Here is a 20,017-nt window from a genome sequence, read left to right as displayed (position 1 = left end):
AATAGGATTTTTAGCTCACCTGAGCCAAAGGCTTAGGTGAGCTTTTGTGACCCCTCGATGTCTGTCATGTATCATCCGTCGTGTGTCTGTCAACATTTTCTAAATTAATCTTCTTCTGGAAAACCATTGGGCAGATTTACACCAGCTTGCACAGGAAAGATCCTTGGGTGGCCCCCTTTCAAAATCTTACAAAAAATTTAATTCCATGCAGAACTCTGGTTGCCATGGCAACCAAAAGGACAAACTTTAAAAATCTTCTGGTCCAAAACCACAAAGTGTAGAGCCTTGAAATTTGGCATGTAACATCATCTAATGGTCCTCTATGAAAAGTTCAAATTATGCCCCTATGGTGAAAAGAGGCTCCGCCCCGGGGGTCTCAAGTTTGACATTATAAGACTTATATAGGAAAAAACTGAAAATCTTCTTGTCTGAAACCACAAGACCTAGGCCTTTCATATTTGGTTTGTTGCATTGCCCAGTGGTCCACTACCAAGATTGTTCAAATTATTACCCTGTGATAAAAAAAGGGGCCCTGCCACGGGGGTCCCAAGTTTTACATGGACTTATATAGGAAAAAAAATCTTCTTGACTGTCTGAAACTGCAAGGCCTAGGCTTTTGATATTTGCTATGTTGTATTGCCTAGTGGTCCTCTACCAAAACTTTTCAAATTATTCTCCTGGGATGAAAAGAGGCCTCTCCCCGGGGGTCACTTGTTACATAAAAATAATGAAAAAATTATCATATCATATTTCAAAAACTGTTTAATTTTAATTACCTGATGACCACATGTGATTAGGAGTCAACTAACTGTGACCTTGGCCTACTGACCTACTATCTTGCTTTTTGAGATACAGCCTTAAAATTTGGATGACATGTACAGTTTTGCACAACGATCTTAAACTGACTTTCAGTGACCATAAATGTGACCTAATGACCTATTTTCTAAATATTTAGCATCAGTTTGACATTTGAAACATGTAGCTCATATCACACAGGTGAGCGATCCAAGGCCATAACCCTCTTGTTTTAATGTATACATGCAAGATGATACCTACACAGAGATTGTATATATGGTCACAAGATCTTTGTCAAGTTTGATAACGGACCCAACCGCTTAGCTTAACAGGGCAGCTGCAGAAATACAGATCTCAGGGTCGATCCTCTGGCGAGGCATGTGTTCGCTAGACATTGATTCCGAAATCATTCGCACTGTACTTCAGATTCATGTGGAACATTTGATAGATACTTGCGGAGATTAGTTCACTAAACGAATCAAGCCCGAAATGGCGCATAAATCGTGACATTTTCCTTCTCAAAAATCATTGTAAAGCTCATGCCTTTATTTTCGAATTAACTCTGAAAGACGTCGACGGCGCCTCTGAGGCTCTGGTGCTGCCGGTGCGCCATCCGATTCAGTGTCTGTTGCTGCAGCGCCACAGCGTTCCTGCGATCTACAGTTCCTGGTTGGTCGTTGTTTGGTGGCGGACCTGGTCATGTTGCTCATTTTCAGACACCATCATCTGGCTGTTCATTACCTTTTCCGTTGCAGGTATTTCAGGCACATTTCTAACATTTCTTCGTTCGTTCTCTCGAATCACCTTAACTTCACACCTGAAATGTTGATATTGAATTTCGAAATATGCCAGCGTTTTATTCATACATAATCATGATACATGTATTGATTTTAATAGGCCGTTTCTGCACTTTATATCTGTGATGATGGCTCCGTGGCAGAGTGGTCAAGTAGCTTCAATCATTTACCTTTCAATCTGTCAGCTCGAATAGGGGCAAGCGGGTTGGGCCTTTCTCTATAAGGTGGAAAGCTAGACAGTCCCATATGACCAAGAACTGTGTCGATATTAGTCTAATTTAAAAACACCTTATATGTTATACATGCATACATAACACAAACACTATTAACTCCAGTAATATTGGTTAATGATTTTGTATTTTTCAGAGACTTGGCGAACTTTTTTCCAAAAAAATAAATGAAAAGATAACAATTACGAAAATGCAAAATATCTGGCAGATAATTGTTCAGTTGAGCGTATTTAATTACAATCGTTTGTATACCAACTTCAACTGATACGGGTATCCGCTTTAGGCATTTTTCTTAAGACATAGATACATACGAAGGTAGGGATGTGTTCCAAATATTATCAAACAACAGATATCAGTTCTAAATAACAACTGGTGAGACACCGGAGACTTTTTTGGAATTGGAAGTCTAGAAATCCGGGCACTTCTTGAGAATTGGCCAAGTACTGATGAGTGGCAGGCAGTGGTCTAAATTACAGGATGCCGCTGGTGTCATTGACGATACATCCCATGATATCCAGAGACCAGAGACAGAGCCGCAAAAGCAATACTACTCTGGTCATATGGGATATCACTGTATACATACGCAGGTTGTAGTATATGTGTATGGAGTCATCCTGTTTATTGAAAGTGTGTTTTAAGGACATCAGAATGACGAGCAACAGTTTGGGCTAATGCATCAGACTGGAGAAGACCTTCTTTATCCAGATCAATGCGTTCTTCTGTGTGACAAAATTTGCTCAAACACAGCCCCTCTTATAACACCATACAGGGTTACACAGTTTGCAAGGAAGAGAGGTCATGAACGCAGAAAATGTGTTAATCTTAACCAGCGTATTGGAAAATACAGAGTTTATGTAGAAGTTACAAATGTACAAAGAAGTGACATAAAAGACAGTTTTTATCATTAATTGTACACACATGTGCTGCACTTGTTTGCAGACGAACTTCTTCTGTAATATAAATGTTAATGGATGAATTTGTTATTGCTCAAACAAACGATTTTATGGAAAGCCATAGCTGTCTTCTGATGTTGATACAGCACTTTATGCTGTTACAGTATATATATATCAGTAGGCCTATATGAAATGCCTCTACTTGTATGTGCAGTGCTTATACATGTATATGATGCGCTTAACACTGTATATGGGGTGCTTTCATCAGTGTGTGCGGTGTTTTTAACTTTATAGGCGGTCCTTTCAGATGTATATGCAATGCTTTCATCTGAATGTGCGGTATACCGGTATTTAACTTTGTATGCGATCGTTTCAACTTTTTATGTGGTGCTTTCAACTTTATATGCACCGCTATTATCTGTGTATGCTGTGCATTTAACTATGTATACTGTACTTTTAACTGTATACGTGGTGCTCTTATTTGTATATAGATCTACGGTGATTTTCACTTTATATGTTTTGCTTTCTAATGTATACGTGGTGCTTGTAACTGTATATGGATTGGTTTTTCATTTTCATGCGGTGGTTTCAGCTGCACATGCGGTGATTTCAGCTTTATATGTGGTGCTTTCTAATGTGTATGCGGTGCTTTTAACGGTATATGAGAAAACAATAGGAAATTAAACAACATATGGCGATTTATTATTTATTATTGGCGATTTTGACGCACACATCACAAATATTTGCTGTTCATTTCGTTATTATTGGTACAAAATCAATTATTTTTCGTATATAAGTATGTGCAAACATGTTCTTTAAAATAACAGAAAATACAGTTTTAAAAACTGTATAAAATAAAATATATAGCTTATTTTCGCATATATAAAGTTATGTTCGTTACCGATTTTGACGCGTGTTAATCAAAATCGCTTATTATTTCCTAATTGTTGGACAACAATCATTTATTTTTGCTTTATAAGTGTCTACTGATCTTTTCTGTATAGTGATGTAAAATAAATTTAAATTAGATATAAAACAAAAATTTTGGCTTATTTTTGTAAAAAAAAAAAATCTTATTTTCGCACTTTAGGCTGAGCACCACTAAATCCGGCTGTTCTTTATTTCATATAAAATGCACTTACTTTATAACGGGTTTTCGACATTTTCTAGCATACCAGATTTTCAGAGACTTATATTCCCATAAAGAACTATGTCGCTACTTTAGAAAAATAAAAAGAAAAGGGGGTGTTAACTTTTATATAAGAAAGCTACAGTTCGTTAAATACAACCCGCTGAATTTACTCCTTTTCGCTTCTTTCAATTTCTCTTTTCGAAACATTAGATTCTTACGCCACCATTTTTACCTAGCATGCGATAGGAACATGCCGATTTTAACTGAATGCAAAGTGATACATACTGAAACGCGGTAGAGTAAAAGTAAACACATTGCTATTGAGGAAAGGCACTAGGAAAGGAAAAAAGATTAGCACTATTTATATTTGGACTACTTGTGAACAGACCTGCGGAGGCTTACATTTGTTTTGGTTGTGATCAGCCTTTAGAAACCGGCGTAGAAGAGGCAGAATGCCCTTGAATAATATCCTATGTAATATTCGTTAACTTTCGAAATATTCCGGTCTCATAATGTAGTTTGTACATATAAATATTTAAGTACAGCATATACAACTAAACGAACCGTATATACAGTTGAAAGCACCACATATACAATACAATTGTAGTAGGGTAGAGTATAAGGTGGCACTTATACTTTCTTGCTATTGAGCTAGCTTTTATAGCGACGTGGTAGTGTCCGCCTTGGGTGTGAGAGGTCCCGGGTTCGATTCCCGGTCAGGTCAGAAGTATTTTTAGCCTGTTACATTTGGCGCCCAACGTAAATAACTCATGAGTAGATATGAATGGACACCATGGAACGTCCCACAGAGGTTCAAACTCCTGGAATTCGAGGACGAATTCTAAAATGGAGAGGTGTATATAGCAGGGTAGAGTATAAGGGTGCACTTATACTTCTAGCTTTTATAGCGACGTGGTAGAGTGTCCGCCTTAGGTGTGAGAGGTCCCGGTTTGATTCCCGGTCAGGCCTGAAGTATTTTCAGCCAATTACACAATGCACTACATATAAAGTTAAAATTACCGCATGTTAGTTTAAAAAACAGTTGCAGGTACCTCATATACAAATGAAAGTTGAAAACACCGCACATAAAGTAATTCCGATACAAAGTTATAAGCACAGTATATGCCGTTGAAAGCACCACATATACAGTAGAAAGAACTGCATATAAAGTTAAAAAGACCACAAATGCAGATGGAATCACCGCATATACTATTTAAAGCACCACATATACAGTTGAAACAACCATATACACAGTTAAAATCACCGCAAATACAGATGGAAGCACCGCCTATACAGTGTTAAGCTCTTTATAAACACTGTATAATTATATGGGTAGAGGCATTTCATATACCGGTATATGTACAGCATAAAGTGGAAGACAGCTAGGGCGTTCCATAAGATTTCATATATATATGCATACGCCCTTGGATTTTCCTATACTTAGGGGCAATCCGGGTAAGTACGGACGAATTTTACAACGGGAGATCAAGATCTAGCTACACGCAAGTAAATGAAAAGGATGATTACAAACTCTTTTCCGGTTCATTCGGAAATATATTCACGCGCGTTTTACCGTTTACTCCTTCCATTTGGTTGGTCCAAGATATAGAATATGACGTCTTAAAGTAAAGTGGCAAAAACGGCAAAGTACGGACACGGCAGGGAAAGTTCGGACACAAAAAAGAAAAACTACGGACACCATTAAATAGTACGGAAAGTACGGACACTTCGAGCTTTTTAAAAAAGCGTTGAACAATTTTATTTTCACCTTAACAATAAATACATTGAAGATCTATTTCATTCGTTACAGATATTATTTCATGTAATTCATAAGGAAATTTAATTGTAATTTCAATTTACGAACATGATAATTAAACAAATAAACAATTATATCATAATAATGATCTTTTGTTAAGAAATTACATGTCTGTTGAAACATATTTTTACAACACAGCTTTAAAACTTTTCTAGTTAATTTATGAAGAATTTGCAATCAGTATGAGATGTTTTTATAAAGTACTTTGTCTTTACTTCTCTCTCTATATATGAAACTAACTCTATATAACTTTGAACATGAACCCATTTGCATTTAAAATCTTAGAAGCATCTTGTATGCGATCATCATTGCAGAAAAAGCCAATGTTACATCTTTGGGAAGGACCAACTCCTTTTTTGTACGTCGGTTCAAATTTAGGCTTCAACATCAAGGGTGATTGTACAAAGTTTTTTCGAAAAAGTTCTGCAATAGCAACTGCATCTGATCGACGTAAGTATGCTACAGTGTCCTTGGAAACAGGGTACTGCAATATTGCTATAGCGTTTTCATCATAACGATTATCTGGTTCCGGTTTTGCAATATAGCCTTCGCCAACAGTCAATGCCCGGTTTCCATGGTGATGCATTCCTACAGCTTGAACGGCATAAATTATGACTTTCCTCATCACCTAGGATAAATCGTAAACAGTTATAGAAACGTTATCAAAGAATTTACACCGAAACACTGCTACAACTATGCACTATATGTAGCCCAATTTACTTTCAAGACAATGAAATTCAGTTTAGTTACTAGCTAGCTGTGCTATGTTTTTCATATTCTACTTCATTTAACTACATATGTATGCAGACTATGTTTCCTTTTCCTTTTTAACCCTCTTAGTAGGTAGCCTACTTTTTTCTTTCCTCTCTTTTTTTCTTTTTTCTTTTTCAGTTATTTCGTTTTCTATACGTAATTTTTCATTAATAACATCTGCACTGGTCAGCAAGCGATGGTGAGTAATAGATTTTCTATTTTTATTCTTTTTTACTGGAATGCTAACTGGTCGTGGGACGTAGGTTTCCTCTATTTCTCCGAATAAGCTTTTTTCTTTCTTTTCAGGGTAACTACTGGCTTCCCCACAGAAACTGCTGTGTACGAAAAACTCATCTCCGTTTATATCTGTGAGCGGATCAGCCACTATATTACCGTCTGATATCAGCTGTAATAGTTGAGCCGGGTCGCTTATATCAAGAACTTCATCTGCACACGCTTCATCGTTCTCTGCCCGGATAGACTTTGTACCATTTTCGTTTGTTATACATTCAAATGATACTGATGGAGTTTCAATAAATGCCACAGAAAGAAAAGGGTCAGATGTTATCTTTGTAGAGTCATCAGGCAATGGAATAGCGGAAGCAGTGAACATCTCTTCTGATGCTTCTTCAGTCGGGCCGTGGGAAGTTTCCGTATCCAATAACTGGTTCTTTAGTTGTAATTCCGAGACAGAAACTTCAGATTTCCCTGTTTTCCGACCTTTCAGCTGATCTAGCTTGTCAGACACCGAAATGCCGGTTTGCTCAATGTCAGTCAGTGGTTTGTCAGTTGGTTCACTTGGACCGAACATTTGATCGGGGATAGCATTTCTGTTTAAAGGAAATATGCCGCATGATCTGAAACCACTCTGGATATTTGAACTGGTTACTGCTTTATCCCATGATGTAGAAAACAATGCTGGAAAAGTCCACTTATTTATCTGGTTCAATGGACTTTCCTGTAAGAAACTTGAACACACGTCATTATACGCTCTATTAAGCGGACCAAAAACAGCCTTATCTAATGGCTAAAGGGCATGGGTTGTATGCGGAGGAAGAGCCAAAATATGAATATTCTCTTCCATAGCTCTCATAAGGATCCCAAGAGTTTCATGAGATGAATGACCGTCCAAAATGAGAAGTTGGGGCCTCTCGGAACCACAAAACTCTAAAAATACTTCATTGAACCAACGTTCTCCTAGGTTATCGTCCATCCATCCATTCTTTTGCCAAGCCCAACGTGTACCAATTGGGGCAGCGGAAGTATTGAATCCATAAAGGGATCTTGAAGTTTTTCCCTTCACAACAAACATGGGTGGCATTCGTCTCCCAGAAGCGTTTACGCATGTCATAACTGTGATGTTTGTTGATTTTGAACTCGTTCTGCTCAAACAGTTTTTCTCTCCCTTCTCAGCAACAACGCGCACAGGATCATGTTCGAAATTCTTTCCCATCTCATCACAGTTCCATATTACCCTTGGATTCCCTTCAAGATTGAGACCTTCAACAATTGTACCTAAGTCATTAAAATAACTGTTAATTACTTCTCTATTCATCATACGTGCGCGTGTACTTGTCAGCTTTTCTGGTTTTCTGATGACTACATCCGGATGCCTGCGCTTCACTCCTTCCCACCAGTCCTTTCCTGCTGTAAAGTTGGTGTATCCCGATCCAATCTTCATTCTTCTGCAAAGAACGTTTGTTCTAGCAAGAACCTGCTTCCTGGTTAATCCAATTCCTCTCCTTGCAGCCATTTTTACCGCATCAACAATTTTTCTTTCTACATCTCTCGGAATATGCGGAGGGCGGCCGTTAGGAACATGTAACTCATGTTTACCGCTTATGCGGTCACCTATGGTGCTTTTTGAAACGCCATACATGGTAGATGCTTTCCGTATAGACATGCTGTTATCTTGAACAGCTTTCACTGCTTTTTCAAGGTCCCACTCTCTATAGTTTTGTGTCTTCCCTCTTTTTGTATATACATACTTCTTCGGCATTCTGAAAGACGAGGATTACAATGAACGTGCTAGATGTGAAAATACTACTACTACTACCACTACCACTACCACTACCACCACCACTATTACTGCTATCAAAAGGAGTCGTTCATGAAATACTTACAGTGCTACTATCAGAATAACTACTGGTTGCAATAATACAAGTACTACTACCACTACAGCAACTGCTGGCCTGTTCACCAATACTGCTTCTCTATTTCTACTACTAATGCACATCCTAGTTGATTGATAGTATAATAAACACATGTGCAGTGAAACTATGTTGTAATCATTGTAATTGTAATGTGTTTAAAGATTTATGTAATAATTAAGCTATCTTTATACATTGTAATTCGTTACAAACGCTCGACGTATACATGTCTCTGCAATGACTGATGAAAAGAAATCATAGTGTCCGTAGTTTTTTTACATTAAAAATAGTAGAGAAAGTTCGGACACTTTTTGTTTACCTATAGATTTTCATTAATTTAGTATTTTTCGATCTGATATTACAACAGAAACAAAGTTCAATAGTTATTTGAGCGTTTTAGCGTGTATTTCAAATAACAAAGAAAATATACAAACCTTTAATTGATGTTTTCTCTATACAATTTAAATTTTCCCGCTTTCAAACTTTTGACGTGACGGAAGAGGAAGTGAAGGTCGAGTTTTCACGCATGCGTTAAATGGAGATAACTCTTCGACAGAGTTAAGGTTATTTGGAAATCAAAGTACCAAAAGGAGCGTTGAGGCGTAGGCATCGTCCCTTTGATAATCGATGTCAGAGTAAGCACTTAAAAGCAACCTGAAAAGGTTTGTCCGTTCTTACCCGTCAGTCCGTACTTACCCGGATTGCCCCTATCAATGAAATGTTTGAGAAAACCAATATATACGCATCGTATTCAAACGGTATCGGACTAATAATATATGTCATGTGTTTACGACTCGGATAGAAATATCCGTCCCGAGGGCACCTGCGCATTGGGCGGTAATGAGGCTTGCCGAATTACCGCCCATGTGCAGGTGGCCGAGGGACGGATATTTCTATCCGAGTCGTAAACACATGACTGATATTTTTTCTTGCATATCGTATACATGTTAACATTTTATTCTGGCAGATTATTTTTCTTGCATACCGTATTTTACAAATAACAGGTAGAAATACTTACGTAGCACTTTTTCTTATAGTAGACAATGAACACAAAGCGAGGGAAATTAAAGTCAGTAAGCAGAAGTGACGTCATGATGTTTTGCGTTACGCACAGTAACAAAGTTCCACTTTAGTTTTATCGTTTGTAGCGTAACGTTATGTTCTTACGATAAACTTCCTATTTTGAATCGAGAAATACACTACAAGGAACGGAGAGAAACTATCAAGGTACCTGCTTTTTTCGTATTTTACATAAACAATATATTACCAGTGCATGAACCACTAGTTGTCATTAACAGCACGAGAGTCATCTGATATGGGGGGTGCCAGATGGGTTTTTCCGGCATGGGTAAAATCATCGGAAACGCCAGTCAGGTGTGCAAGAATACATAGGAAATGCCGAATTAGACCTCCCGGACAAGTTGCGGGAAAATTCGTGTTATATCATTCTGAGGCTACATCGTCGGCCTGGTCATATGTCTTAAAGAAACCTAGGTCAGTGTTTATACAGGGTCACGTTGGGTAAAATGATAGGTCACTTCTTCCAATAACATAGAAAAGAAAAGACTGTTAACTCGGTGTCCTTTGTGTGAAGTTAGGTCACTGTGCCAAATGATGGAAAAATATTGTTAACAGAAATCACAGTTTGATCGGATCTTTACGAAACTTTTCTTGCCCACATACAATTCAACCTATGTTATTGACAGCTCCGAAGAGCAAACACCAGTACAAAGGCAGACATTTTTTCCATTAGACAAATTTCTTTGTAAATTTACCTCTATAGCAATACTACCTGACAAACATACTTTTGTGTTCGTTCTGGACATACAGGATACACTATAGATCTAAAAATTATGGGCAAGCGGTTAATGTCGCTGGTTTTGAATCACTTGCTTCTCACGAGTATGAATGCAGAACTTCCTTGTGAAGCCATCCATATTGCTTATAGAAGGCCGTTGGTTATCCCAGTCTGCCAGCTCAAGCATGAAATAATGCCTGGTATCTTCATCCACCGTCAAAAGCTTGAAAGTCGCCACTTGTGACATTAAACCCAAAAAATCAGCTTTCAGATCCATTATCGTGTTGTTTGGTAACAAAATGGAACAATGACATAAAATAAACTTACAATCGACGACTTTCGATTGACAACATTGAAGATTTTTTCGACTGCAAGAGATTTTTCGGAAGCATAGAACGCAACCAAATTAAATAAGTATATAGCAGATCCAATTTGATTGAGTCTGTTCAGGACAGATAGATTATTGAATGATATTTGCAACATCTTTCACGCCCCTTAGCACTGACGGAAGCGAAGTTCACCCCAGTTTAGAGTGGTTTATTTCAGTTTGATTTTATTGGGCTTCATTTTGTCATAAAGAACAATGTTACTAAGATCGATATGGGACCATGACGGCCCTTTTTTATTTTAATTTGGTTTATCAACAAAATCTTAAGGTGCGCTTTGAACAAAAATCCCCACAAAAAGCAGTGAATATTCAGTTCATTCTAAATATCATAACGTTATGATTCAACCTTATGCTTTTCTTTATCAATCAGAAACGAACAATTTTCATACCTTAACATCAAGTTTTGGTACCCTTTTTATTGACAATAATTTAAACAATAAGAATTCTTATGTGATTTTAGTAAGCTCAACAAAACAATTTCGGGTTCAAAGATTGAGATACATCCTATCAAGATACGTACAAAAAACAACAACAATGCATATGTAGAATGGAGATAGAAATAATTTTGATAGATCGCGAACTTGAAACTTAATTAATTTGACAGCATGATGACTCATACACTAATAAAAAGTCTACCTTCCAGTTTGATTTTCTTAAAAAGGTTTTCCTATACTGAAGCAAACAAGCAGTAAAAGAACGTAACTGTAACATACTGTCGTTTTGTTTATGGAAGTCCCATGAGAATTCCTACTGTTTCAAACATCTGTCACTTATGGCCATTCACAGGCTTGCAGCTAGACAAAACACATCCATTATTTTCACATATTGAGCGTTTATCTAGTAAGCCCATATATTGGAAAAAAAATTTAATACCAATTGTGTACAATAATATCTCGGCCGTTACGTGTCCATAAGGTCATTTATGTTGAATAAAGTAGTGTATATTGCCACAGGAGTCTGACCCTAGAAGTCTATCTTTATAAAAATTACCCCCTATATATAAAAAATAAATATATATTGCTTTGCACATTCACATTGTGTGTCGGCCCGTCAGTGAACAAATCAAAGCACTGAAAGTACTGGAGGATCAATTGTCTCTGAACAACACATATTGTACACATCATGCGTAAATATCAGGGGAACCTTTTCAAGTGTACACAAAATTTGACATTTAACCATATGTGTGAACTTTACTTTTGATACAGGAATGCATGTGCTTGCCTTTTGCATTCAGTTATCATATTTAACCAGCCTATGAAGTATCACAGCAGTATCTTGAATGGTAATTGAGAGGTAGAGTTTTAACAAAACAGAACTGAAAATTTACAGCTTGCACAACTATTAAGTTAAACGTACTTTTTGTGAATTCAACTCAATATTTATTTATTGTCTGTAAACAATATAACATTACGAACATAAGCTATGTATAGCTTTCGACTTTAGTATATTTGGGAGGGATTAGACTATATTTTTTTACATTTCCTTTTTAAAAACTTTTTTGCAGAGTAGGTATGTTTTTGTCCAGTCTACAACTGTCTTATAGTAAAATACTCGCCACTGGGACTTGAACCCAGACCTCTTCCTACGTGGTGTAAGAAGCATTCTTACATTGAAATATGGAGAGGCAAAATGTTGTAAAACTGGAAAATACAATGTTTTTAAAAGCATATTTATCTGTAATCAGAAAAATTCAGAACAAATGTATAAATGTATACACATTATAATGACAAAGTAAAAATGTATGGTTATGCCTACAGGTACTTTCCTCCAACTATTTCATTTCAAGAAATTGAGAATCATTAAATTAATCCAGATGTAAATTCTTCAACCAAATTAAAGTTTAAGAAATAACCTATGTAATTATTATGATTTAGATAAAGTTATTACCCAAAATGAATTTTTATAATCCCTTCATACCAATCCATTTGTTGTTAATAAGAATTGTTTAAAAATAAAGAAGAAAAACATGACATTCAGCCCTAACATTCACTCAGTCATGCTTTATACAATTCAACATACAGTGAAATTCAAATCAGTTTTAGTTCATATATCATTTCATCATCTGATTGTGAACATGCAACTTAAAGGTATTGCATGAATGCTTTCAAGATATGACTGAGAGGTTGAACTGACTATGTGAAATATAAAGTCTATTTCTCAACAGTGAACTACAGTAATATGTGCTAAGTAAGTGAACAGAAAGTTTCTCATACATGTGTGCATTTTTCAAATACTAATTATCACTCAGTTATTTGATGTTTTGTCATATTAAACAGCCATATCTTTTAAATTGGTATTTCTTTCCTTTTTTGCAAATCTAAGAGCATTTTGAGGACACAAATTACTCATTAAATACCTTTGGGAATTCCTGCCCCTGCAGAGGTGGAAAAATCTGATTTTCTATATATTTCTCTGGTTTTTTTTTCAAAGATCTATTTTCAACTTATCCATATAAGGGTTATATTATAAAATATGGTGAACTTTTATCTGAATGTACGGGCTCTGGTTTGAGCTGCACAAGTCAGACCATAGATTTTGCTGCCCCTGCCCTGGCAAATACCAGACAAGTCTGAAAAGAATAAGGTTCTTATACATCCTAAAAATAACATAGCTTACATATTTATATACAGTATGACAAAATTAAGGGCAATTTTTGTATGCAGGTAGAGAGAGGGAAATTTAACAATATTTCATTTAAAATAATAAACAAAGAGAACTACAAATTTTATCCCATCCCCACTACAATTGAATTATATCTGCTGCCCCAACTGCTAGCAGTAAAGATAAACAAAGAACTATAAAATACACAGAATGGCAACTGGGGATAATCCTGCGTCATCTCGTGTTAGCGCGTTATCTTATTTGAAAGTGTTTGCCGACTTGATCAATCGTGATCAAATCAACAGACGCTTACTGAAGTATAAAACTGGCGGTATGCCTGGCGCGTAATAAACCCAATCGAGTCCATTTTTCAAACAACAATGTGATCTCTCAGACTTCCAATCATAAATTCATTCATTCCCCATGTAGAAAATACTAGTAACATTAACTAGATGTGTGTCCATAGGACACAGGAGCCCCCCCACTCCTGCCACTGTAACATGGTTTTATGACTCGGGTTAAATAATTTTTAAGATGTTTGCAACACAAACTTTTAAGAACCCAGGCCCTTCCCCAGAATTTTTTTAAGGCGCTGGGGTAAAGTTTGCGTGGCGGGATTAGGGGTGGGTGCGGGAGGGGTTTCCCCTCCCGTATTCGATTTAAAAAAAAAATCGAACCAAATGGTGCTTTTTTAAGTACACCATATGCAAAAAAACACAACAACATGTATTTCATTACTTCTACATTTTCACATAATCATATAACCATCAATATATCATATACACTACACAGATGTCCACTTCTTTATAAGTATTTTCGAACAACACATATGTCCTTCCATTTCTTTTGTACTAACACTAACAACACATAGGCATTTTTTTTTTCATATAAGTGTCTGTCTTTGGCTCTGTGCCATTCCTTTACTGCACCACTGAAATTAAAGTCATTCATTTTTTGTCCCAGCATGGACACCATGAGTAAGGCATTAAGCACTTTCATGCTCACTGGTGAATGGTGGGTGGTCTTTACACATTCAACTGCTGAAACCTCTCTCACAATCTGAAAGTACAAAAAAAAGGTATTTGTTATTTTCCCAGAGCAAGGATAACCAAGGATGGATTTATATTGTAAAAGTTCCTAAGATTTGACATTTATCTTGTGTCCTTCTGCACAATGAATTGCAACAGTATTTCTGTTAAATATTTGTGGGTATTAACAACACCATTGCAGCTTTTTTACACACAGAAGCAGGTTCTGTATTTCAAGTTTAACTATGTATTTTACTGCAAGCAGCAAGTTTCAGAAAGAACATGTATACACACCAGCTGTGGAGGTTGGTAGAAGCAGTCCCACTGTAGCGACTTTGCACAAGTTTGGGTGAGACTTGGACAGATTACCAATAATCCACTCCATTGTGCTCAAATTGTTCATCTGTGGTAAGGGTGGCTTTCGCCTGTGCCCATTCAAGAAACGCCCAGTCTTCTTCAAGGGAGAAGTGTGATGAAAGAGCCTGAAATGAAACATAAGTTACAATGACATGTTTCAATGACTTGACAAAATGAATCATAACTTTTTTGTTGTTGATAAGTTTCTTGTTTTTTTTTTCTTCTAAAATTCTTTGGACCATACATGATGCTGTAAATATATTCAGTAAATAGAACTTCTAAATAAATCAATGTTTATTTAGCATAGAAATAGACTATTGACTTCCTTGAAATACAGCAGAAGAGAATTCATTCATCCCTTTTACCGACTAGCACGGTTCTTTACGTAAGAAAGTAGGCAGTTTATTTGGAACTGGTCTTTCCCAGGAACGATGGTTAGGTAACCTGCCCTAAATTTTGTTATTCCACTGAAACTTGTATCATTTGGTCTTTTCATGTTTACTTTGAGAGATACAAAAGCAAAGTGAAACAAAAATATCATAGTAGATAAAGTTTAATATTTAGAAATTAATAGCACCTTAAACAATAGTAATTAAACGTCCTCGAAAAAGTTTGCTTCAGTTCATCGGGAACAATGATTTCAAATTTCAAACAGTCAAAGAATCACTGGTCATTTTAATACAGTTGCCTTTCTCTGCTAATTATTACTCGATAACAATCAACTTACCCATGCATGCCGCCACCAACTGTTATCCCATTTCTTTGCATAGACTAATTATAATCCTTAACTAATTAGTCTGAACCGTATGTGTATTTTTCACTTAGTTAGCCATAACTCTGGCCTAGCTGAGTAAAATCCTAAAGAGAACACTTCACAGGCTATAAAACAATCCTCTTATGTTTTATTATTCTAGGTCAAGTACATTTTAACATACATGTTTCACAATCTTTTTTTTTTGAGTAAGTCTGGACAAGAAGTCTGGTTTTGTGTAAAGAAAAAACCTAAAAAACAAAATAAGTCAGGGGCCATAACTTCTACATGACTGAATGAATCCGGACGTCAAACCCCAGGTGCACAACTGCACATGCTGACCAAAATTCCTGTAAACGTTGGTGACTCTAGGTCAAATACTTTTGGAGCTACGCGCGACACAACATTAAAATGACCAATTTTTACAAAGTCAGGGGCCATAACTCCTACAAAACTGAATGAATCTGGACGCGAAACCCCAGGTGCACAACTACACATGCTGACCAATATTCCTGTAAAGTTTTCTGACTACGTCAAATACTTCTGGAGCTAGACGCGACACAACATTCTTGTAAGGACGGACAGACGGACAAGAGCAAATGGGGGGCCAAAAATAGGGGGGCCAAAATAGCACCATTCAGGGCCGTAGGAACAGGGGGCCAGGGGGACCGGGCCCCCAATAATTTGACCAATGATGGCAATTATCTTAGCAATTTTTTGACAATTTGTCAATTTTAGCTGATTTTCATAATGTGTGACCCCCAATCTGAAACTGCTTCCTACGGTCCCGCCATTATCATTATAAACAAACGACCCGAAAGTAATCTTATTTCAAAGCGTTTGCCGACTTGATCAATCGTGATCAACAGACGCTTACAACGAGATCTCATTCAGTTATCTTGGGCTGTTGGCGAAATTTGCTCTATATATATGCCTTTCAAGCTGCCAATCTATTTATTTTTATAGCTCTTTGAGATAAAGTAGCTAATTGTGTGTCTTTTATATTTTTGCTTAATCTGTAATTTACACATTTTCACTTAAAGTTTACTGGACCCAATACTATTCTAAAATCTGAAAGAAATATATATAATGTTTCATATTCAATATTCTGACACTATCACAGGAAGTGTGTGTGTGTGTTCGGGTTTAACGTCTTTTTCAACAATTCATACAAATGACGGTGTCTACTTGTAGCAGTGAGCACAATGCCCAACTTTATAGTGCTGCCCCACTGGAATATCACGCCATAGACACGTGGCATGATACCCCACCCAGTCACATTATACCGACACCGGGCTGACCAGTCCTAGCACTATCCTCTTAATGCTGAGCGCCAAGCGGGGAAGCTACTAGTACCATTTTTTTACGTCTTTGGTATGACGCGGCCGGGGATCGAACCAACGACCTCCTGCACCCAAAGCGAACGCTCTACCACTAGGCTACCGAGGCGGTTTATCACAGAAAGAGAAAAATTTTTTAAAAAGTTAAATTGTCATTGGTACGTAAATATTAAAATTTGCAGTGAATTGGTGTCCAAAGTTTGAACCTCTAGACAACATGAACAGGATAATACGAATAATGTGAATGATATAATGTACAAAGAGGCGGCATATTTTATCTTTAAAATCAGGAGATGATTTCAAATGTTTGCTCTCGTACAAATTTTTTCGTCCGTTTACATGGTAAGTGACAGGAAACACAACTATTTGTAATTCTTTAATCTCCGGTGAAAATACCATCGCAAATTCAACCAATAATAAAATAGCAATTTGTATACCATAACTGGAAGCTTTTCTTTAATTCTTATACGTCTCAGAACCAATGAATGAAAACATTAACGTTTTCTTTAGTATACTAAGGCATAGATTGTGCTCATGACTTGTCGATTTTGTTTTACTACTTGAATGAGTAAATAATATAATCATGACTACCCCAAATCGCTGTTAAAATTTCATATCTATGCCTGGAACCTGGGTCAGAGCTACATTTGTAATTATAAATAAAACATTTACAAAAATCGCGATAACTGTCACGGGACAAAATGTGAAGGCGGCCAGGTAGTTTAGTAGGTGCAGCATTGGAACGGTATTCTGAGGCCCCGGGTTTGAGTACCGGTCTGGCTGCACATCTTTCTTGCCCCCGAGACATTTGGCACCCAACGTGAATGAATGAATATACTCCAAGATCATGTTTACCTTACCTTGTTTTCTTTCCCATTAGAAATTCGCGGATGAATTCATAGAGCGGGTGAGTATGTCACAGTATTGGACTTGAATATTAAAACTGGGAGAATATGTGTAGGCAGCCGTAGCTCAGTCGGTAGAGTCCTGGTATGGCTGCACATTTTTCTCAACCTGTGACATAACAACTAATCATAACTTTTACCATCAATTAATTTATACACTTGCAATGCAGTACATAATATGTACATGTTACTTATCGCATATCGAGTACCAATAATTTATACTGTATACATTAAAAATATTGGGGACGAACTGACTGGGGCGAAATTACGCCTGCATTTTGCATAAACAGATACTGAAAACCTTCATTTATAAACTAGAGTATTAATTATTTAATCAGCAAGTCTGTTGTACAATAAATTTATGATTTGCCTGATGATCTGAATGGTTAAAATTTCCCTTCTGACATGCAAATGACGTAAAAGAAACAAAGGGAGGTAACTTTTCAAAAAATAATCGAACTACAGCTGTTTGCTTAAATAATTATCTGACTTTAAAACTGTAACTCACAACCATGATTAAATAGAATCTAATAAAAAATAATAGGGAGCTCTCACGGAAATGCATTATGGTCAACAAAAACTTCACCATCTCTTTCGTTTATAACCGATGCTCGGCATCATTTTTTCCACTCTCTTGCACACCAGTTACATTAGCATTCACTGATGAACTGCATAGCTGTATGGTGAGGAACGAACGACAACTCTGCTTGGACATTGCATTTTTTCACACAACAACAATTTCACACTAGAAAAGATTATTATAAATGAATATATCCATTAAGTCATACATTCATATACATGTATTCATACATATGCATTAGCGACTATGCGTCAAGAAAATGTTTCATACCACCACAATCGTTAGACCTACCTAAATCTAAGTTTATCTGATTCAACGATTTCCCTTGCTTTCAGTGCAATAAAACTTATCGGTGTTACCATCAAAATCGCTACAAAAAATGCAAATTTTCTAGGCTAGCTGTAATCTGTAGTAATCTTTAAATATCGTCTTAAGGATCACTGTGTGCGTGCATGTTCAGCTGTGAACCAATATGGCGTCGTAGGTTTGTCTGGTGACCTAGTTTTCGCGCATTAATATGTTACAGCAGTCAGAAAATAAACACAACAGATTAAAATAATTGAAAAATACGTTTAAAATTGTATTTTGTTTTTGACGTTCGATAACTGAAAATACAGTTGTGTCAGAATAATTATATTTTAATGGTTAACTAAATCTATGGCATGGAACTACTTTCGGCACTATTTTGTTCGGTTTGCAGTAAGGAAATTTCTGCATTGTTAACTTTGGATCGATTGCGAGACAATCGATCCAAAAACTACTGGAGAATGGTTAGACCTACAGTAGTCAAACTTCATAGAGGGATTGCATTGGTCAGTAGAAAACCTGTTTTGGGAGTCTGTAGGTCTAAAGTCAAGGTCACAATGACTTTGGGACTGAAAATGGTTTCCGATCAGTAACTAGAGAACGATTCGGTCTATAGTTATCAAACTTCACAGGTAAGTAGATGCTCCCTACAATTGTATGGATCATAGGTCAAAATTTCATTGAGATGAGAACGATTTTCTTTCAATTACTACAGAACGGTTCGACCTACTGTCACCAAACTTCATAGGATGACTGTACGTGGTCAGTAGATGACATTTGGTTACTAGCTAAAGGTCCAGTTCTTTGACATTTCAACTGAAAACGTTTTCTACAGAAAGCTTTGGCCTACAGTTGTCAAACTTCATAGGATAAGTATGATGTCAATAGAGTATGACCCCTATTGGTTTAGGGACCAGTTAGTTAAAGTTCAAGGTCACAGCATACAAATTACATACCCAGTTGTCTCAGACATGCCAACAAGGAGGGCTTATGTGTATTACAACTTAAATGCACTAAGTAACGGCCCTTATTAAGATATGATCAGAATCTAGTTGGCTGCGGGTTTACCTACTACCAAAGTTACAAGTGTAATTCTGACAATCAAATAGCATCTTCATTTTAGTCCAGATCACTTCCAAAAGATGTTCATGTGCTACACAAAATAGTTCCATTCATGAACAATGCGGATGAATTATCAATGATCAAGCAGATCTGATTCAACTTGTATCCATTCACACTGACCATTTGAATTACATAAGATCTATCAATGATAAGGTTTTCCAGTCAATGGTTACATCACAAGCTGGGTCAGGCAGAGTTCATCTTAGATATGAGGCACATTTGTATATTTGTTTCTCATTCATGTATATTTATTTTATTATGGCATTTAAACAGAA

The 20,017-nt window shown here is 36.7% G+C and overlaps 1 protein-coding gene across 1 annotated transcript; it reads right to left on the bottom strand.

Annotated features, from left to right (window-relative positions):
• Positions 1-7,443: 7,443 nt before the first annotated feature.
• LOC123562011 (jerky protein homolog-like) lies at positions 7,444-8,415 on the bottom strand. The gene has a single exon (XM_045354670.2). The coding sequence runs from the start codon at positions 8,413-8,415 to the stop codon at positions 7,444-7,446; it is 972 nt and encodes a 323-aa protein (XP_045210605.2).
• Positions 8,416-20,017: the final 11,602 nt, after the last annotated feature.

The sequence above is a fragment of the Mercenaria mercenaria genome, chromosome 2, assembly GCF_021730395.1.
Source record: "Mercenaria mercenaria strain notata chromosome 2, MADL_Memer_1, whole genome shotgun sequence".
NCBI classification, from domain to species: Eukaryota; Metazoa; Mollusca; class Bivalvia; order Venerida; family Veneridae; genus Mercenaria; species Mercenaria mercenaria.
Note: the sequence above shows the minus strand (reverse complement) of the source record. Positions and strands in the feature narration are given on the sequence as shown.